This window comes from Morchella sextelata (assembly GCF_020137385.1).
Source record: "Morchella sextelata strain SCLS chromosome Unknown scls_1, whole genome shotgun sequence".
NCBI classification, from domain to species: domain Eukaryota; kingdom Fungi; phylum Ascomycota; class Pezizomycetes; order Pezizales; family Morchellaceae; genus Morchella; species Morchella sextelata.
The window spans coordinates 3,355,498-3,376,329 of NW_025408616.1; the positions used below are offsets into that span (position 1 = coordinate 3,355,498).

Here is a 20,832-nt window from a genome sequence, read left to right on the forward strand (position 1 = left end):
GGTTTGTGAATTCAACTGTACATGTACTGAATGGCTGACTGTACGACATGATGATGCTTGGAAAAAGAACGGGATTGAATGAAGCTTTGGAATGGCTGTCTGTGCCTTGAGTGTTTGAGTCGATCTGTTCGACTGTCTGCAGAAACGTAGAGCCGTTTTCGTGAAGGGGCCCGGGGGGGGGGGGGGGGGGGGGGTCGACGTCAATTATTGCTCGCGGCGCCCACGGAAACCAATCACTTGCGAGGTCGAGGTCGGACATGGGGGGAAATCTTTCTAGCTCCCTGGATGGGGGGTTTTCGGGTTTGTAGGGAGGTGGTTGTGGTGTAGTTAACTTGATGTTGTGGTGGAGAGAACCTTGGTAGGTAGATTCTCGACCCAGCTACGGCCGCACCTCGCTGTAGGTTACTGGACGTGCATAATCGGGCGCGACTCGTTCCTTGTAGCAAAAAAAAAACATTTCCTTACAGCAAATTTTTACCAAAAAAAAAGGGTTAGGGTTTCTTCATGCGGTTTTCCCCCGATTTTTGGGTCCCTTTTTTTTGGGTCCCTTTTTTTTGGGTCCCTTTTTTTTGGGTCCCTTTTTTTTGGGTCCCTTTTTTTTTTGGTGGTGCTCACCAGTTTTTTTTTGGTAGTAGTTACAAGTGGACTCTCGAACATGAGTAAAGATACCTATATTGTGGTTGGTTGTGGGGCTCCTGCGATCACTGGGGGAAAAGAGACCCATCAAGGTGGGGAAAAACATAAAAAAAATATGGAAAGATTAAGCAAACACTTCATTAATCACTGGCTGTAGCGATCGTAAAATAGTTGAGGAATTTCAAGAAAAATTTGGGGAGATCAGGTAAAAGTTTATGTTCAAAACCGAGTGAGAATTTCTTACAGTAGATTCGGTTTGCATGGGAACAGGGGTGTTTGATCTGGCCATTCTCATCCACTACACTATAGCTACTTTTTTTTTCCCCCTTATATCAAGGTATTTTTGCTGGGGAAAAACAAGCCTCAAATCTATTTCCTTATAGCAAATATTCCTTACGCCAGGGCTCCGTAAGTTGAGGTGTGACTGTACCTACATATATACTACGTAGCTAGTATACTTTTGGGCTTTTTATCACTACCAGATATAGAGACAATGGCGGGAGACCGAGAATGATTCGAAGAGATTACTTGGGCTGACTTAATAATAAGATAGCATTGTTTATCCTTGTGTTATGAAAACCTCAAATCGCCTATTCTGCACCCTTCACGAAAGCTTCTGGGTAAGGGCGTTATGTACATGTAGGCGTGTATGTATATAAGCGTGTTGGTAAAAAAATAACGAACTTGAATCAACGTCTGAGTGCCTGAGTGTATATGCTCTATCTAAAAGGCTAGGCCATAGGGCTCGGCCGGTTATGACTACTAGTATATTGTACAATCCCGATGACACAATATCACAGAGAGTATGTACCGTACATGTAGGTACGGACCCAGTTAGGCCTGTCCCAATGATTTGTGGCACGTGATTGGTCCAATTTGGGCGGTGTATTCTATGTTGGTAAGAACACAGACAGAAAGAGGATCCATTGGCTATGGTTCTTCTCCCTGGACCCGCGGGGAAAGACGCAAAGCTTTTCTAGCAGGTACGTACATGTACTTTATCGGGAGTGTTGGTACTCTAGACTAGATACCCGGGGCAGCAGGCAAAAAGTACCTACAGATTTGTCTCTGGGCTCTTTTAGCGGTACTCGTATTTTCCTGACGTTTGTGAAAGGAACCACTATTGCATACCATACAGATACGCGCCAAGTCCACAATTTAGTATGGCATGCAATAGCAGTTCCTTTACAAACGTCAGGAAGATACCACCATAACTCGAAAAACTGGCTAGATCAAAATACTTCTATGGGAAACTTCTTATGCAGATGGATGCCATTCAACCAATCACTCGAATGGTAATCCCTGGACGGAGATAGCCAATTTTTCGAGTTTTGGCGGTATGAGTAGTTGACACCTAGCGCGCGCAGACGTTGGTGCACCAGAAACCTGCATTGTCCGGTTCTGCTGCCCCGAGCATTGAGGACCCGGGTTTGAAATTCTATTGGGGGGGGGGGGGGGGGGATGCGCATACCGAGCTTCCAGAGATCAAAGTTACTTGTATGGGAAACTTCTGATGCAGATCGATGCCATTCAACCAATCACTCGAGCGATAATCCCTGGTCGGAGATAGCCAATTTTTTCGAGTTTTAGCGGTAGATATGCGTTTTGAGAAGTTCTTCTTTTTCTTCTTCACGCGGGTACTCTGCGGTAGGGCGGTGGGTGGGCGGGCGGTAATGTACCTACGGTAGAGTAGGTACGTACCCGCAGCGCATGCTGTCTGAGATTGACAGTGAAGTGGCTGGTTGGTAGGGTAGAGTAGGTAGAGCAGTTGGGTGGGGTGCCTACCTGGGCTGCATGGGAGTTCTGGATTGGCGGTGGAGTGAATGGCTGGTTGGGTGGTAGGTGGAGGGCTGCATGGGAGAGTTCTAGATTTTGGGGTGGCCTGGTTTGAAGGGACCAGAAAAATGCAATGTTCTACATACACATGAGTACTTACGCTCTACGCTGGGTAACATATTAGAGTTGCTTTATTTCGCTATTTTTAGGTAGGCCCTTTGGGGGGGGGGGGGGGTTTAGTTTTTCCGTTGATGCTGTCGGTGCTTGTTGGCCGGTTTGTGGCCGGCATAGCTATCATTGGCCCATGGGCGTGGGAAAATGATAGTGGGAGAAGTGCGTCCAAGCGTCCGCGAGTTGGTCGTGTTTCTTTTTTATTTATTTTTTGAGATCTCCGGATTGTGTCTATCATGCAGAGGATAATATCGGATAAGAGTTCTTTGTTGGTGGGGCATAGTGGGGGGGGGGGGGGGGGGAAGGGGGGAGAGGGAATTCGAAAAGAGAACAAGGGGATTGATGCTGTTCGTGGAAATTCTGGTAATTGTTGTTCTCTCTCTCTCTCCTCCTTTGTTGATGGTTGGATGGGGAGTGATGATAATATATCATTTCTGAGGCGGAGGCGGAGGTTTGTGGCCAGTTAGTTGGGTGGAATGGGGGAGGTGCAGCAGAGGGAAGGTGTTCGCAGGTGAGGAGACTTGGCACTGACGCAGAGAAGCAAGAAGCCTGGGAAGTGAGTGGTATCATAGCTACTGTCACAGAGGGAAGAAAAGAGGAGAGTGGGGGATAGGGAAAGGGGACGCGGCTGCATACATGCATGGAAGGGGAAGAAGAGCTAGAGGGAGAAGAAGAAGAAGAAGAACACAGCAGCGGCTATGAGTGCATACTAAAGTTAGCGAGTGCGGAGTGAGTGAGCGAGTGAGTAAGAGGATATTTGATCATTGATTGCTTGCCTTGATTATTGCGGCCTGCCATCATCTCCCCCTACAGTAGCTAGCTTTACAACACCCACTACCTCCACCACACACACCCCCCCCCTCCCCCTCCCTCCACCTCCCCCCCCTTCCTCTGCTGCTGTTCGTGTTCTGAAACGTTCTATCCCTCTCCCCTTGCCCTATCTCTAACAGCGCTCTCTCCATCCCTATCCCTATCCCTACATACAAGTACTTATCCACATTTGACATACATACACTCAGCCTCTATCCGCTATCTATCTCCCTGTGCAGATACATAGTAGCAAGATCTTAAGAGGTAGCTAAGCTAGCTAGCTGTAGCGTTCCCACATATCTCTGCTGCCCAGTGCTGCTACTATTACATACTCTACACTTGCACACAGAATCTGTTGTACTCAGACTCTACTAGTGCTAGTTGCTTCCTGCTGTCACTCTTAGGAAGTAACTAGCCTTACCTACATACATCATACACAATATCTGTACTCTACTCAAATCTGCAGCTCTTTTTCTTTTCTTCTCGTCCCCTCTCCTCTCCCCTTCCTTCCTTCCTTCCTTCCTCCTCCTCGACTCCTGCGTCCCCAGCTTGAGATTCTATCCCACAAGCTCATCTTCCATCTCCAACCCGGCCAGCCATTAAGAGCCTGCGTCCCGCACCTTCCCTCCTCCCTCTCCCCCGAGAAATATTTTTTTTTCCTCATACAACGGACACTAGCACTACTTCACTCCCGCCAGTAACGGACATTCCAATATCTAATTGTCAATCGATCCGCACCGTCCTATCCTAGCTACTACTACTACCACCACTACTATATCTGCTACTACTATCATATAATTCTTTATTTTACTTTTTTTTACTTCTTCTTCTTCGCCACCGCACAGAAGCACAGCAGCACAGCAGATCTAGAAAGCCTGTCTGTTTTCTCGCTCACACACTCTCTTTTTTTTTCTTTTTCCTTTTTTGTTTGGATTGTGATTGTGATATTTTTCTTCTTCCTCCTCTCTCTTTTTTTTTGTTACTTGTTATGACTTGACGAGCCTACGAAAAAAAGAAAGAAAAAACCTACATCCTTAAGCTTATTTTAATCGATCCGCCGGGACAAAAGTTCACGAGAGAAAAAAAAAAGAATCAAAAACCCACTGGGCCACCCCCCCTCTCTCTCCGACCCACAGCTTCTTCTAAAATTTGAAATTCTCATAAGAAGGGATCCTTTTTTTATTTCTTACCTTCGTCTGACGATCTCTCTGCCTTGACCTTGCTCCTCAATCGTTTGCTGCTCATTCGATACAAGCAAGTTACAACACCCCCGCGCGCGCACACCACACACGCCGCTCGCTGTCATTAACCTTTTCTCCCCATTAACAACCTTTGCTGCGGATAAAACAACTAACTATAAATCCACTTCACTTCACCACCCTCCCACACACCCAACAAACCTTCATTCCAGCCCCTCTCCCTCGCGCGCTCCACAGAATCCGCCGCAGCGGTTCTATCTCTCCCCCCCCCCCCTCTCAAAAGCAGAAATCCCCACCAAAGCGAATCATGCCTAGTGTCTCGCGCCGCAAGAATCCGATCGTCTCCCGCCGCAGAGGCAAAAAGGAGGATGAAGATGAGGAGCTAGGTGTTGAGGAAGACTCCTTTACTGACGACTCGGGAATCAGTGACGATGATGCTGCGACGGAGGGGTCACTGACTGATGATGAGGGCGACGAGGCGGACGAAGGGGGCCCGGTGGTGGTCAACGGCGCCGGGGATCAGCAGCAACAGCAGGCGAAGGGGAATGGGAAATCTGTCCTTGTCGTTGGGAAGGCGCTGAAGGGCACCAAGGTGCATGCGGTGAGCGGGGAGACGGAGATGATGCTGAATGGCATGCGGGGCACGGAAAATGCGGAGGTCGTGGAGTTCACGGACATGAAGGAGGAGGAGGAAGGAGAGGGCGAGGAGGGTGCTACGGAGGCGACGCCACAGGACCAGGGAGGCACGGAGGAGGAGGCGCCCCAGGATGGGAAGACACCAGAGAAGCCCCAGGATAAGAGGCGTGGGGACCACGAGGATTACAAGAAGCGCAGAGACGCCGACCCAACGTTTGTACCCAACAGAGGAGGGTTCTACCTACATGACCATAGGCATGCGGAAGGGAGCAATGGGTTCAGGCCTTTTAGAGGTGGTGCAAGAGGTGGCAGAGGAAGGTACTCTGGGTATGTAGATGAAGTTTTCAATTCTTGAGTAACTCAATTACCGTGCTTTCAGGGACATGGGCTGACATTTTAGAAGTGACTTTGCTCCGCAGCCAACACCTTTGGAGCAGCAGTGGCAACACGATATGCACGAGGAGGTACACCAGGAAGTACGCCGTCCGCAACCGGCCTACCAAAATAATAACAGCAATAATAACAACAATCAGCCCTTTGCTGGGAACCGCCAACGCGGAGGTGGAGACACGCCGCGGTCCTTTGGACGGACGGTTTATAAAGGAACCGTGCAGATCCAGGTTCATCTTCCAGAGATGAAGGATCCCATAGTCTTTAGTGAGGTTCCTTCAAAGGTTTACACAAGGCTCCCGTACCACCGGCCTCCACTGCGCAGAGATAAGCCAGTCAGGATTGCTCTTCCGGATGCTCCTGTACGGTACATCTATCCGAGTCCTACCAGGTCGTTCATATTTATCCCCAGAGCTATGAGGCCTGGGGGTTCTGGATATATCAGAGGCGGGGGAGCTCGGGGTAGAGGAAACTTCTACAGCCAGGGAAGAAGTGTGTACGGAGGTTCCACTAACTATTCACCTTCAGTGGGTATGTCGAGAAGATCCTCTTTGCAGCACGAGGTCAGGCCCATAATTCAGGCAGCAGGTCAGGTTACGCATCAGCAGCATCAGCATCAGCAGCAGCAGCAGCAGCAGCACCCACATCCTCAACAGTTGCAGCAGCAGCACCAACAGCAACAGCAGCCGTCGCCACAAAGCCAATCACAGGCCCCAACCGCTATTGTTGATGCATCTTCGTCGAGGCCTTTGGAAGAAACCCCAACAAGGCCTGTCGTCAAGCTTCCAGGTGGACCTGGTACGCCTAAAATGCCAGCAGTGCAGCAGCAGCAGCAGCAGCAGCAGCAACTACAGCAGCAACTACCAACAGCAGTACCTCAAAACACAGGCCAAGCCCCGGCTCAGGCGCTCACTCCCAAGGTGGTACCCCAGCATCCGCCGCCATCGTACACCCCGTCAGTGAACCCTATTCCATACCGTGAGCATAGGGCTACACCAAAGATCCCTATGCATCAGCCACGCCCTCAAAAGGCTGTTAATGTTGCTGAGATTGATTCGCCGGCAGTTATGCATTACCAGGGATACAATGGCGTCTATCCTGAGAATATCCCCACACCCAATCTCCCACAAAACATGTACGCCCATTCTAGGCATCCGTCCTACCCTTCGCAGACATCGGGAACACCACTTTCGCACATCCCGGAAGGCGCTGTCCACGCTAGATCTTTCCACCCATCCCAATATCCGCCACAGGGAGGCTACTACCCATACCCCCAGCAGCCAATGATACACCCAATGCCCCACCAGCAGCCCATGCACCATGATCCCCGGACTTTTGTCCCCCCACCACCCCCGTATGTTCCTTCTGGTCCTTCGCCCATGCCAAATGGGGCTCCCGGCCATTATGTCATGCACCCTGTCCAACCGCATCAACCCCAGCCGCCTGTGCCATCCGCCACACCTTCTGGTCCCACTACGATTGCGCAGGAGAGTAACGGAATGGTCTTCTACTCGACTGTTCCAAACGTTCCAGCTTGGGACCCGAACCAGTACTACTATCCCACGGCAGTCACCCCAGGGCCGGATGGCCCCGTGAATGGTGTGCCCACGAACGGGGCGGTGTACTATTATCCTCCGGGCCCTCCTCCCCAGCAGCAAGGCGTCTACTATGCTCAGTAGATGGGTTTTTTCTTTCTTTTTCTTAGTCCTATTACAGTCATTTTGTTTGTAGTCTGCGGTTTACTTACTTTGGTTTGCTGTGGTATCGTCTCGGATTTTCCCGCTTTTGGTTGTATGCGTCGTTATTTTTGATCGCATTTTTTTTTTTTTTTTTTTGATGTCTTGTTTTGAGACTTGTATGAGGTTGACTGATTTTCATGCGTTTTGACCACGAAAGAAAAAAAAAATCTCGTTTTTATCTATTTTTTTTGGCACGAAAGGATTAAAGGGCTTTTTCTTTTCTTTTCTCTACCTCCATCTACTACTAACCACTGCATTTTTCTCTTTTTCCCTTGTCAAATGTTTCACGTTCCTGGGTTGGACGGACATCTCGAGGATCTTTTTCCTTAAGTGCACTTGTAACCTTTTTTTCTTTATTCTATCTCAATATCAATACTCTTACTCTTTAGGAACCGCTTTCCCCCCCCTACCGATCGTTTCCTCTGATCTTTCTCCTTTCCTTTCCGGTTTTTTTCTTTCTCTCTTCCATATTCCTCGGGTATTCTGAATAAAAAAAGGGTGGCGGGGTTGTTGTGCATGCGTAATAGAAGCCTGGGTTCCTTTTCTATTCTTCTTTCTATTTCATTCTGCGAATCTCACCTACCCATCAGGGTTTTTTCTTTTACGCTTTCAATTTTTTATGTCTGGTCTGGTTGGGTGGGTTGGGTCAGGTTGATTTGGGCGGACAGCGGTTGGGATTATTAATTTTATCTTGAGCTGTGTGTGTGGAATCTTCGAGTTGTTTTGAACTGTGTTTGAAGTAATGTGAAGTGTAGTCAGTTTGTGGGAGGCCTGGTGATCGGCGAGCCCTTGACTTGAGGTTACTTGCTTACGACGTCTGCGCGTACTCTCGGATTTATGACTTCGGGCCTGATTACATATGTGTGCCTACTTGCTCGGTTGAGCATGTCTGACTGGCAGCATACATAACTGGCAGAAAAGTAGGCGGCGGTGTATGTACGTAGAGTTAAGGAAAGAGGTTCGAGCCTCGTTAGAGTCAAAGTTTGTTTCCCTTGTGGTTGGGTGATTACCATCCATCCAGATGCACCGATTTTCGATTTCGATTCGCAGCTTTGCCGTTATGCGGGTTACGTATGTCCGTGGTTTCTGGTTGGATGCCTGAGAATATGTGATGAGGCTCTTTTTGTAATTTTTTTTTGTGTGTTTTATTGTGGGTCTTGTGGATGGCGAGAGAGGCGAGGCGAGTGAATAGAGAGAGAGGAGCGTCCACTCGATACACGCACGAGATTCAAGTATACCTACATGTAGAGATGCTAGATGGTTACAGTGCCTGCGGGATTCGATAACGATAAGGGAATATTTCCCGGCTCGGCTCTCGCCCGCTGGAGTTTAGGCGCGAATGATCTGGTCGTGTTTCCAAAGAGGTTTAAAGCAGCGGTGGGGGGTGGAGGGGGGGATGGGGAGGTCAGTGAGGATGGTGAGGTGAGTAGAGGTGGGGATTTGCGTAATGGGAATTTTTGAGCGGAAGGGAAGGTTCCTTTTTCGTCACCGCTCACTCTCTCGATGCTTGCCTGCCTTGCCTCTTACGTTACGGGGATAGGGTAGACTCACATAACTTGGGGTTTGGAGGCGAGACTACCACTTTGTAAGGTACATGAGGTAGGTATTGGGGTCGTGCTGCTGAGTACCGCCGCTACAAGAAGATCTGTCATACCTACACTTACCTTGCCTGCCTTAGAGTCAGTACTCACCACACACGTCTTCTACCCCAACCTTCCTCCCTTCCTCTTCCTCTCTCTCTTCCCTTCTTCTTCTTCCTCTTCTCTCTTTCACTCTTCAACTCCTCCACTGCTGCTACACCTCACAACAAGACAACCCACCCACTCACCCACACCCCGACCTGACCCCCCCCGGTTACCACCTGCAGCAGCTCAGTGTAACGGTACATAACAAAGTACTATCGTCATGGCTAGCCACAGCACTCTACCACCCGATACTCTCATCACTGCGAAGGTCACCATTGGAAACCAGACACGTCGGTTCAAGCTCGCCCTGAGAGACCTTGGTGCGAATGTTCTCCCCCATAAGGTACTTTATTTCTTTTCGTTCTCTTCTCCCCCATCTCCTTTTTTTGTGTGTTTTTGTTTTTTCTAGCCTGCCCACGTTCTCGCTTGTTGCGGTTGGTCCTATGTTGCTACCTTCAGGCAACCAACCCCCGACTATCATCATCGGGTCCACATGACGCTAATGGGATGTGTTGCGTATCGGTGTAGCTCCACGAGTTATTGGTGATTCCGGAAGACCAGACTGTGGTCTTTGAGAGATACTCAGATAGCGCGGGAAGCTATGTCACGCTCGACCCGAAGAACCCGGCTGTCTACAAGCAGCTGTACAGAGCTGCCAAAGCTAAGCTAAAGCTGAGGTTTAAGGCTACAATTATCTACCAAGGTGCCGAGGGGAGTGGTGCGTTTTTTTTCCCCCCTCCTTCCTTTTCGGTTCATTTTACTTGATAGCTAACCGGCAAAACAGTTGCTTCTGGAGGTAGCTCGTTTGTTACTACCGAGATTCGCCCCTCGCCACCGGCTTACCGCTCAACCACTTCGCTTGTTTCGCCACCTGCTGTCGCCACACCGGAGCCGGAGACCCCGGCTTCTGTTGAGGTCTCTCCTGCCCAGCTCGATAAAGCTGTGGCTGACGCTGTCTCGTCATTCTTGAATGGCGAGGAGTATCTTGCAAAGTTGCGCGAGACGGTCCGCGAAGAGGTTGAGAAGCACGAGAAGGAGGCCCCAGTTCCGGCTCCGTTTGCTGCTCCCGAGACGGCCCCCTCTGTGGTTTCGGAGGTTCTTGATATCAAGTCCCCGGCTTTCACTTACGCCATCTTCTGTGACTCATGTGATGGAAACATCTATGATGTGCACTACCACTGTGGAATATGTGACAAAGGAGACTACGATCTCTGCCAGGCTTGCGTCGGACGTGGAACTCACTGCAAGGACTCTTCTCACTGGTTGATTAAGCGTACCTTGACCGGTGGAACCATCGTATCCAGCGTCACAGAGTCAATCAAGGCAAAAGCCCCAGAACCTGCTGTCGAAGAGAAGGAGGAGGAGCCTGAGCTTACACGTACTTGCAACTGTTGCATCGTTGGTATGTATATCAACTACATCCCTGTTTTGATTAATGCTTACAGTTCCATGCAGTTCTTCCTGAAAGGGAGTTTGTCAGCTGTGTTCAGTGCTCCGATTACGACCTTTGCCTTAATTGTCACGTTGCTGGCAAGCATGGACACCACCCTCGCCACGAGTTCGTTCCCGCCACATCCGAGACCAAGCTTAGTGCCCATGAAACCAGTCTTCTGGCCCCTGGAAGGAATTTCTGCCACTTTGCTCGCTGTGATGGCTGTGATGGTGTAAGTGATTAAAAAAAACATTCAGAAAAAACTCCGTATACTAATTTAGATATAGAAAATATACGGCGTTAGACATAAGTGCATGAGCTGCCCCGACTGGGACTACTGCTCCAAGTGCATTGTCACTGCGCCACTCAACCACCATGGACATCGCTTTGTCCCCATTTATGACCCACTTCCTACTATGGATATGAACACCAGAAGAAACACAGCCAAGCACTACGGTGTTTACTGTGATGGTCCTCTGTGTGCCGACAAACACCGTCGTAGTTGGATCGATGGCGACAGGTACAAGTGTGCTGTCTGCCCTGATACCGATTTCTGTGCGTCGTGTGAGGCCTCGCCCATCAACACCCATAATGCGACACATCCTCTTATCAAGCTCAAGTCCCCTATTCGCAACGTTCACGTCACAACCCTTGAGCCAGATTCACAAAACTCTAGAGTTATGGGTGATGGCCATTATAACCCACCTGCATCTACCTCCAACGCTGCCACTCAAGTGCAGACTGTTGTAGATGTTAAGCCTACAGAAGAATATGTGCCTGCCCCGGAAAGCAGCGTTGGAGAGTCTGAACACATCGAGCATGTTGAGGAAGAGAAGCCACAAGAGCCCCTTCAGGCCAGCTTCATCTCTGAGGTTGTCAAGGACGGTGCTATAATGGTCGCTGGCTCAAATTTCTCACAGACTTGGCAGTTGGTAAACAGCGGCCCAACTTGCTGGCCCGCCGGTGTTCAGCCCCAGTTCACTGCTGGAGACTACATGTTTGAGCCCGAGAGCATTAACGCTACCAAGATCGAGCATGACGTCGCTTTTGGTGAGACTGTCAGCTTCACTGTTAACTTGAAGGCACCTCTCCACGCCAACCGTCGCCACATCTCATACTGGCGTTTGACTGCTCCTGACGGAACCCGATTTGGAAGCAAATTGTGGTGTGATATCCAGGTTGTTGAGGCTCCAAAGATTGAGGAGCCCAAGGTCGAGGAGCCCAAGCAGGTTGAGCCCGAGGCGTTTGAAGATGTGGTTGACAGCTCACAGGCCTCATCACAAATGATTTTCCCTAGACTTCCCGTTGAGAGCCCCGTTGCATCCGTTGAAGATTTGAGTTCTGCAAGTTCTGCCAAGATTGAAGTTGATGCTGTTTCCGTACCTGCTGTTTCCGTTGCCTCTGGTGACACCAGGAGCCTGCCAGAAGATTCTGACGATGGTCTCGACATCAACTCCATCGCTGATGATCTCGACAGCTTTTTGACTGATGACGAGTATGACGTTCTTGATGCAAGCGACGAGGAGGCTTTCCAGGAGTGTGAAAGAGTCGTGTAAGGGAATAGGGTTGCCTAGGAACCAGAAATTGTAATACTGAAAGGATAGGTTAGGCGGGGTATCAGGGTTCGGGGTATCGGTGTTCTCTCTTTTTTTATTATCCACTTTCTGTTTTATTGATTCGGTTTTCTCTCTGTCTTTTGCAAGCAGAATTTTTGCCTCCAACGTCTTTTGTGAGTTTTTGATTCATCTTTTGAGTGCGCTGGCATAAGGAACAAACAAGTCAATTTTCTTTTTTAGTACCAGTTCAGTTTATCGATTGATTATGGATTTTTATTCCTTTGTTTTTTTTCGCGGCCCATGTAGTGTATTCGCTCGGAGAAAATTGGAAACCTTTTGAATTGCGCAAATGAGAGGTCTGGTACCTGATCAGGCTATTCCGATCGTGACCGAGGGGGTCGGCTTTTTTTGGCGGTCTGACGTTGTCGTGCGTGTGCAGCGTCTAGTGGGGTTTGTATGTAGGCGAGACTGGCGAGTGAGCAGAGGTGGTACATACTAACCACATGTATCCTCACCTACGGTACAGTGCCAAAGAAGCCTTTCGAGGTTCTCGCTGTCAGAAGTCGTTATCGGCTGGCCATACCCACTTTGCCCGCCCAGCATGTTCGTTCGTGGGTACGGATAGTTACTTGCATGAGATTCCCCCCCTGTTTGGTCCAGTTCAGCCCAGTCAGTGAGATTTCAGAGTCATCTTTGCCAGTTCCTAGAGTAGAGTAGAGCGTTCGAGTGAGTGAAAGTACCTGCTTGTAGTCAGTAGAGAGATATCTTGACGTGGTTGTTCACCGGCATCTTCCTTCCCTCCTCCTCCTCTATCCTCCTGCTCTCCTGCTCCCTCCTCTCCCTTTTCCCCTTCCGCAGTCCAGTGCACTTTAGTTGAGCCCCACCACCACTCTATTCTACACCCAACCAACAACCACCAGCGAGTTTCTGTGCATCGTACACCACCACTACTAATCTACTCCTTCCTATCTTCCTACCTACCCCGCGCTACACCTGTCAACTGCCTGTACTCTACTGTCTACCACATCCAGAGAAATAAAGGAAGAAAGGAGTTGTTCGCTTCTTCTTGTTGACACCCACCCACCCACTCACTTATCCTCACTATCCTGCCTCCTACTCGCGGCTATCAACATCACGCTCCTGTTGCCACCCGAAACCTAACAGGCGTCCATCATGTTGAAGATCTGGTCTATGGTAAGTTCCTAGATATAGAAGAGGACTACAGTATAGTAGAGTGCAATGTAGGCAGGAGCTGACACAGAGTGTAGAAGCAGCAGCAGGCGGCGTCTAATGCCGAGGGCGGCCCGAAGAAGAAGAAGGTAACGGCTGCTCAGCTGCGCGCTCAGAAAGGTTTGTTATAGATAGATGCGGAAGAGCGGGGGGCGATAGCGGGGATGCGAGTGTGGGCTGACGGGGTGCCTGGTACAGATATTACGGAGTTGGCGCTACCGTCGACGATGAGGACGAACTTCCCGGACCCGGAGGATATACTGAATTTTACGTTGACTATTGAGCCGGATGAAGGTTTGTAGTGCCCTCTTTTCTCTGTCGATATTGGGCGGGGTGGGGATTAACTGGGTGTAGGAATGTATAAGGGCGGATCGTTCAACTTTACGTTCGCGATCAACTCGAACTTCCCGCATGAGCCGCCGAAGGTTAAGTGTACGCAAAAGATCTACCACCCGAACATCGACCTTGAGGGCAACGTTTGCCTGAACATCTTGCGTGAGGACTGGAAGCCGGTCCTGAATTTGAATGCGGTGATCGTGGGGTTGCAGGTATGTTTTACTTCCATTTCCTGGTGTGTTTGGTTTTGGGTGGATATATGAGGACTGACTGTCGGGGTTGTAGTTCTTGTTCCTCGAGCCAAACCCGTCCGACCCGTTGAACAAGGAGGCCGCGGAGGATCTCCGACTCACGAGAGAGAACTTCAAGAGAAATGTGAAGAGCTCCATGCAGGGCGGGTATGTCAAGAACGTCCAGTTCGATAAGGTGTTGAAATAAACCGGAGCGTCCTTCGTCATCATTGGTACGATAGAGGAGTGAGGGAAACGGAAGGGGCGTCTGTGGGCATGAGTTCTTTTTTTAACTACCATTTTCTCTTGTTTTCCAGTTCTTCCTTTTGTTATTAGCTTCATATGTGGTCATGTTCACTATTTTGTTTTGTCTTCCAATTGCTTCAAGATGAAATAGATGGTGTCATTTTTTTCTCTCCCCTTCTCTTTTATTGATTTTGCTCTGCTTTGCTTTTTTGCTTTTTTGGCTATGTTCTTTCCCCTCTTCCTTTTGCAACATCTTATATATCTCTCGTTTCATTATACCTTCCAGGAGCTCATGGGGGCGGCTCTCTTTTTATGTCTAGATGACTTGAACATGTTTTAAATCGATGGCGGTGGATGTTATTTCGGGGGGCGGGGGGAGGGCTAGTTAGCGATCATTTTTTAAACATATTTTTTTTCCCATTTATTCCATTCTATCAGGGTGTTCTTATGTGTCCTTGGAGTGATGGAGCTTGGTAGAAGTGTTGGTTATTGTTTCTAGAGGTATGTTGAAGGCTGGGCGTCGTTGGGGGGTTGGTTGTGACGAGTGATGGGCTGTGAACCGAGAGTTGGCTTAGATTAATGTCTGCATGCATACACTCGTATGTTTGTCAGCAATTACCTGTGCCAGTTCCCTTGACCTGAGAAATCAAGCCCTCTACGTCAGCCCTGTGACCCGTTATTCGAGTTGTTTATAGAATTGGATATTAGGCACTCTCGACCAGTTGAGCTCAATTTCACTAGAGCTGACGGTAGGTATTTGAGGTCATTGTCAAGAATGAATTGTGGATCTTCTGAGGCGTGAAAATATTCCTCCGGAGATCCGTAGCTATAGGTTTTCGAGTTCACGCCTTTGTTGAGGATGTGTGGTCGTGTGCGGTCTGTTGCATCCTGTAGAGTAAAAGCTGACCGCAGCTCTCGGCACATTTTTGACACAGAACGACAAATTTCTCTAATACGGGTGTTACACATGAAAGGCGTTTACAAAGGCTTATGTGGCCACTTGTGATGGATGTGATGGGGGTTGATTTGGATAATCTGGGGTGTGTTTTTTGTGCAGGGTTCTCGAGAATATTACCGCACGTAGGAGATATTGTGGATTGAGTCAATTGGCGAGTGTTTGGTAGTAACATGAAATTGCCTCTAGGTGCAATTAATGTATGAAGATACATGTATCCTCGGTGAATTCAAGAGGCCTGTTATGTTAATGATTGACCAGCAGTAACATTTATTAGATGTTCCACATACGCCAAGACCCCACTTGGTTGTGACCCGGGCCCTATCTTGGCTCGGCCTTTCCCCACGCGGAAAAGAAAGTGAGAAAGAAAAAAAAGAACGAAAAATTAACCCCCATACAAATTGAGGAGACAGAAAAAAAAGAAGAGTCCCCCGTCCTTTCCGCGCTTTCCTCACCTTCCCCAAACCCTTTGTAAACCCTCCCTCCCCCTCCCCACACCACCCATACAAACCAACAATGGCATCACGAACTTTCACCAGAGCCCTTCGCTCAAACGTTGCCCGCCAGATTGCGGCGCCCGTCCAGAAGAGGGCTATCTCAACTGCCTTTGCTGCTGCGAGAGCTACCGTCGCTGTTGCTCCTCGTGTCCCGGCTGCTGTGCAGAAGAGGGGTATCAAGACCATTGATTTTGCTGGTGTCAAGGAGGATGTCTACGGTATGCTGACCCAATTCACTCGTTTTTGAGTATTTATGAAAAAAATTACATTCTGGGAACAATTGCTGATGGTATTTGTGTAGAGCGTGCCGACTGGCCCAGAGAGAAGCTCTTGGTGAGTCATAATAATAGATACTGAAGGAGAAAAAACTTTTTCTCCTTCAGTGTTTCTTTTTTTTGTCCTGGATAAGGGAACAGCGTCTTACGGTTATTCGTTTCACAGGACTACTTCAAGAACGACACTCTTGCTTTGATCGGATACGGTTCTCAGGGTTTGTTAACCGAATTATGGTCCTTATTCCTTTGTTCTGAAAACTAACGGTCGGTTTAGGACACGGACAGGGTCTTAACCTGAGGGACAACGGATTGAACGTCATCATTGGTATGTTTCATCCAATATCACCCACCAAACATTGTCACTAACGATATCTCCCCAGGTGTCCGAAAGAACGGTGCCTCATGGCAGGACGCCATCCAGGATGGCTGGGTCCCTGGCACCAACCTCTTCGAGGTTGATGAGGCCATCTCCAAGGGTACCATCATCATGAACCTCCTCTCCGACGCTGCCCAGTCCGAGACCTGGCCCGCTATCAAGCCCCAGCTCACCAAGGGCAAGACCCTCTACTTCTCCCACGGATTCTCCCCCGTCTTCAAGGACTTGACCAAGGTTGAGTGCCCCACTGACATCGACGTCATCCTCGTCGCTCCTAAGGGATCTGGACGTACCGTCCGCACTCTCTTCAAGAACGGCCGTGGTATCAACTCTTCCATTGCCGTCTGGCAGGATGTTACCGGCAAGGCCAAGGAGAAGGCTATTGCCCTCGGTGTCGCTGTCGGTTCCGGTTACATGTACGAGACCACCTTCGAGAAGGAGGTCTACTCTGTGAGTCATACCCACATATTACCAGGTATCCTTATGGAATTCAGACTAACGGGAGATTAGGACTTGTACGGTGAGCGTGGTTGCTTGATGGGTGGTATCCACGGTATGTTCCTCGCCCAGTACGAGGTTCTCCGTGAGCGCGGCCACTCCCCATCTGAGGCCTTCAACGAGACCGTTGAGGAGGCTACCCAGTCTCTTTACCCATTGATCGGAGGAGTAAGTTCACCAACGCAGCTTCTGAGAATAGAAAATACTGACAAATTCAACAGCACGGTATGGACTGGATGTACGCTGCCTGCTCCACCACCGCCCGTCGTGGTGCCATCGACTGGACCAACCGCTTCAAGGACACCCTTAAGCCCGTCTTCAACGACCTCTACGACTCCGTCAAGACCGGAAAGGAGACCACCCGCTCCCTCGAGTACAACTCTGACCCCGAGTACCGCAAGAAGTTCGAGGCTGAGTTGGAGGAGATCCGCAACATGGAGATCTGGCGCGCCGGAAAGGCCGTCAGGTCTCTCCGCCCTGAGAACAACTAAATTTCTGTTCTCGGAGCTGGGTGACTTGGTGACGGTTGGGTGAAGGGGATAGAGAACGCTGTTAGTAGAAAGGGTTCGCCTATTTTTGTATATTTCCGTAGTTTGGGAAAAAGTATTTGCTTTCTTGTTCAATCGTGTGTGCCGCTTGGCACTTTTTTATTTTGACGTTCGCATGTGAAGACTGTGAACTGTGAATGTGATACGAAATATTAAAATTGGTTGTGGCGGCAGTAGAGTTCTGTGGAAATGGACTGCCTAAACTTTGTGGATGCACTTGTCGGCAGGTTGGTAGGGCTGGGCGATCATGAGACATCACTCACATGCAGATCTCATGTCACTCAAACAAGTCAAAACAAAAGATGCCAAGGTTAGAAATATCTTTTAAATGTAGTGAATATCGATAATCTGTCTCGAATAATAACCTATTGATTGATATAAGCCAATAATTAGATTATATTTAGCTGGGTTACATAGGATAATCCTACAAAGTCTCGAGACGTTGAGACCTGTCCAAGTATTAGAGTCTTGTTTAGTCTAGCTAGATCTGGTGCTCATTATTACTCGATTGCCAAGCTCAACTGATTGCAGAATGTTTGAGTATATTTGTGAAATCATGCATACGTTTAATTCAACCCTAGTGCTAGCTATATGGTGTGCCCAGGTGTACGCCTTTTATAGGTTCGCGTTCAATTCTACTCTTTGTCACCACATTTAGAGCATCTAGCTAGAGTCCATTGGTACATTTATGTTTATACACATCGTCACTTAATCCTCACGGTCACCAAAGAATATTAAATCTTGAAAAGCCACGAATAAAGTCGGGTTATAATCGTTTTATAAAAATGAAGTCCACCACTATCGATAAAAGAGAGACCTCAGTCACTGAGGTTTGGTTACATGAACTCAGTCCAACACAAAGAAGAAGTCTGACGAAGCAGAAGTAGTAGATCCAACACTCGAACCATCCCATCTCCAAACCCACGAAAACAGCATCCTAAAGACTGAAAGAAAGACAATTCAAACCACACGAAACGAAATCTCCCACAAAAACATCGTCTAACCAGGGCACTTGAAGGTCTTGTGCAAATTCCCGATCCAGAAGCTGTTGCTTCCACACTGCTTGTCCAGGTTCTCGGCGCTCACACAGTTATCCTTGAACCTTCCGTTCTGGTTGATCCACAAAGAACCTCCGCAACCCTCGAGAGTGAGGCCTGCATCGCTTCCAAGCTGGAAAGAATGCCCACAGGGGTTGGCGGGGAAGGTGCTCAGGAACTTGGTGTCCTGATTGCAAGGGTCAGAAGTACCGGTGGTCCAGGCGACGTTGTAGGTGACGCCGTTTGTGCCGGCAATGGTGCCGATAGAGATGGCGGCAGAGACGGTGGTGCTTATGAGTGCGGTAGCACTGAGGAGGGCACTGGTGATGCGCATTTTGATTTTAGGGAGAAAGAAGGTGGTTGGAGGAGGAACTCTGAAAATTATCAGGCTTGAGGTTTACTACTGATGGGAGTACTGTGTTGGCTTTAGAGAGTATCTTGTGGGATGGTGAGTTCAGGTTTGGGGAGAATTCTTGGAGCTTTTATATTCGATTCTGAAGACTTGACGGTGTTGATGCTCTTACTCTACTCAAGCTGTCCAAGCAATCAAATTGCGATTATATTTGCCGCAAGAAGTTGTCCAGTATTCTGGTCAAGGTAAGATATTGGAAACAATGTATCCCTGTGTACTTTCTGTCGACTGCTTACAATTGTGCGCTTACCAAAGTTTCTAGCTTAGCAAGAGTATAAAACATCGTAATAACTACCAAAAGAATAAGTCCAATCTCTTAATTGTCTAAATACTCAGCAAATAATCCGAATCCATGTACTCGTTGTGCGTTGAGGATCTATGCTTGGTAAGAGAACCAGTCAACGAAGATAGTAAAGATCTACATACCGATTAGTGAGACATAGTCTGTTACCAACCACAGATATCAGTGCCAAGATTGCTTACAGAAATCTTCAATCTTATCAACAAACCATATAATTCTTAGATTCATTAACATGCGCACGCACGTGGAGGGAGGCAATGCACTTAAGAGAGAATACTGCAATGTGGTTAGTAGTAGCAAATGAGGTCACGGTATCCCTCGGTGGCACTGCATGCCCCAGCCCAATGCCAAAGGAATCTTCGATCGAAGCTTGCCTAAAGACAGTGTCTGATACAACATAGATTTGACCTATCTAGTACTAACTTCGGTTGAGCGCTAATACCATTTGTCCTCTTGAGGTAATTAGACGCCGTCCCTGAAGGCCTTCCCTTCCAGTGTTCTACCCGTATAATTAACGAGCTATGAGTCGATTTTTTGTATATCTCCAAGAAAGGCATTGGCCGTTAAAAGCTGATGAAAATAGAGCATTCCGATTGGCGAAGCGGGTATCAGGTGGTAAAAATGGGCAAATGGCCATGTTTCTGATAGCCAAGGCTGATTAGTATGAAGACTGAGCTTACCCTTGCCTCGTCGAAAGCTTGATTCTGCCGCAAGGGTAATCCTGGGCTTCTTGGTGTGGTGGTACCTTTCCTTTTATTTTTGCTTTTCTTCGTCCTATGAGTAGCTCGGTTTTCTGTCGTGCCACTCAAAGAGAGAGATGCTGATTATAATGCGTTAGTAAAATTCACAGAATCTGCTGAAACTAATAACATATGCCGTAAGATTTACTGGCAAAAACACAGGTGGCAGGGTATGGGTTCGCGTGGGAGTGTATTGGGAGCCTTACCTGACCTGTGATCGAGCGCGTGTGGGTTGAGAGATCGGACCTGGTATTACCTGCAAGTGATCCTCATAAAGACCTCAAGTGGCACTTTCTTCACCGGTGACTCCGTTGCGAACGTAGACTTTCTGTCTTGGCTAGGAAAGTGCGATTTCTTTTGACTGCTCTCTTTTTCGCAGCAATGGAACTTGGAAAGTCGGGATGAATCCCTGAGCATGTACACCAAGCTGCCCACAAATCAAGAGTGAATGAGATCGGGCATACCTGTATCTACATGTATCCGCTCATGAACAGCGGAAAGTAACGAATGCTCAGCGTTCGTGAACGGACTAGAACATGGACACTATTTGCATCATAGGAAGTCACTCGTTAATATCTCATACTATTAGCAATGAGCACGACCGGGCTAGGGCTGCGGCCAAGCTGGGCCATACAACCAGAACCGCATCTTTTCTCCTTCTTTTCATCGCATCTTCGTGCAGGGGCCAAAAGAAATGAAGAAGGAAAGAAACACGAAGCGTAAAGGCCTCCCCCTCAAAGGACCTTTGGGATCGCTTTTTACCTTTTACGCAGGCCACACATTTCTCTGTAGTACTCTAGCATCACGAGACAGTATCTTCTGTGATGGACAGGCTAAGTGATGTATGTGTGGTTAGAGGAGAAGATTTGGGAAGTGGGGGATTTGGTGTTTAAATGATCATGCAGTTGCTTATGCCAAGCCTGGCGCCGAGTAAGATATGTAGCTAGGGTTGGGCTAAGGTACATAGTGTTAATAATTGGGTGTGTATAGATGAGATACGGGTGGTTATACTGGGCGCTGCAATATTTGCTGCTGCAGATGTGCTTGTATGTAGGGCCTACCTTTCTGCGAAGTAGCTATGGAATATTAGTGCCAAGTCCCTTGAGCATGCGGTCAATATT

At 48.5% G+C, this 20,832-nt stretch overlaps 5 protein-coding genes across 5 annotated transcripts; 4 read left to right on the forward strand and 1 right to left on the reverse strand.

Annotated features, from left to right (window-relative positions):
* Nucleotides 1–4,899: 4,899 nt before the first annotated feature.
* On the forward strand, nucleotides 4,900–7,297 carry H6S33_000878 (uncharacterized protein; the record flags this gene model as incomplete). Its single annotated transcript, XM_044832303.1, has 5 exons — nucleotides 4,900–5,555; nucleotides 5,632–5,704; nucleotides 5,762–6,149; nucleotides 6,207–6,391; nucleotides 6,539–7,297. 5 exons carry the CDS (start codon nucleotides 4,900–4,902, stop codon nucleotides 7,295–7,297), a joined length of 2,061 nt encoding a protein of 686 aa, XP_044700437.1.
* Nucleotides 7,298–9,262: 1,965 nt separating this feature from the next.
* On the forward strand, nucleotides 9,263–12,030 carry H6S33_000879 (uncharacterized protein; the record flags this gene model as incomplete). The annotated part of the gene is made up of 5 exons (XM_044832304.1): nucleotides 9,263–9,385; nucleotides 9,571–9,760; nucleotides 9,827–10,444; nucleotides 10,498–10,706; nucleotides 10,762–12,030. The coding sequence occupies 5 exons, from the start codon at nucleotides 9,263–9,265 to the stop codon at nucleotides 12,028–12,030; spliced, it is 2,409 nt and encodes an 802-aa protein (XP_044700438.1).
* Nucleotides 12,031–13,203: 1,173 nt separating this feature from the next.
* H6S33_000880 (uncharacterized protein) lies at nucleotides 13,204–14,034 on the forward strand (the record flags this gene model as incomplete). Its single annotated transcript, XM_044832306.1, has 5 exons — nucleotides 13,204–13,224; nucleotides 13,299–13,380; nucleotides 13,459–13,554; nucleotides 13,615–13,808; nucleotides 13,882–14,034. 5 exons carry the CDS (start codon nucleotides 13,204–13,206, stop codon nucleotides 14,032–14,034), a joined length of 546 nt encoding a protein of 181 aa, XP_044700439.1.
* Nucleotides 14,035–15,543: 1,509 nt separating this feature from the next.
* Nucleotides 15,544–17,164, forward strand: H6S33_000881 (uncharacterized protein; the record flags this gene model as incomplete). The annotated part of the gene is made up of 7 exons (XM_044832307.1): nucleotides 15,544–15,742; nucleotides 15,826–15,857; nucleotides 15,966–16,014; nucleotides 16,074–16,124; nucleotides 16,180–16,625; nucleotides 16,686–16,841; nucleotides 16,895–17,164. 7 exons carry the CDS (start codon nucleotides 15,544–15,546, stop codon nucleotides 17,162–17,164), a joined length of 1,203 nt encoding a protein of 400 aa, XP_044700440.1.
* Nucleotides 17,165–18,220: 1,056 nt separating this feature from the next.
* H6S33_000882 (uncharacterized protein) lies at nucleotides 18,221–18,592 on the reverse strand (the record flags this gene model as incomplete). The annotated part of the gene is made up of 1 exon (XM_044832308.1): nucleotides 18,221–18,592. The coding sequence occupies one exon, from the start codon at nucleotides 18,590–18,592 to the stop codon at nucleotides 18,221–18,223; it is 372 nt and encodes a 123-aa protein (XP_044700441.1).
* Nucleotides 18,593–20,832: the final 2,240 nt, after the last annotated feature.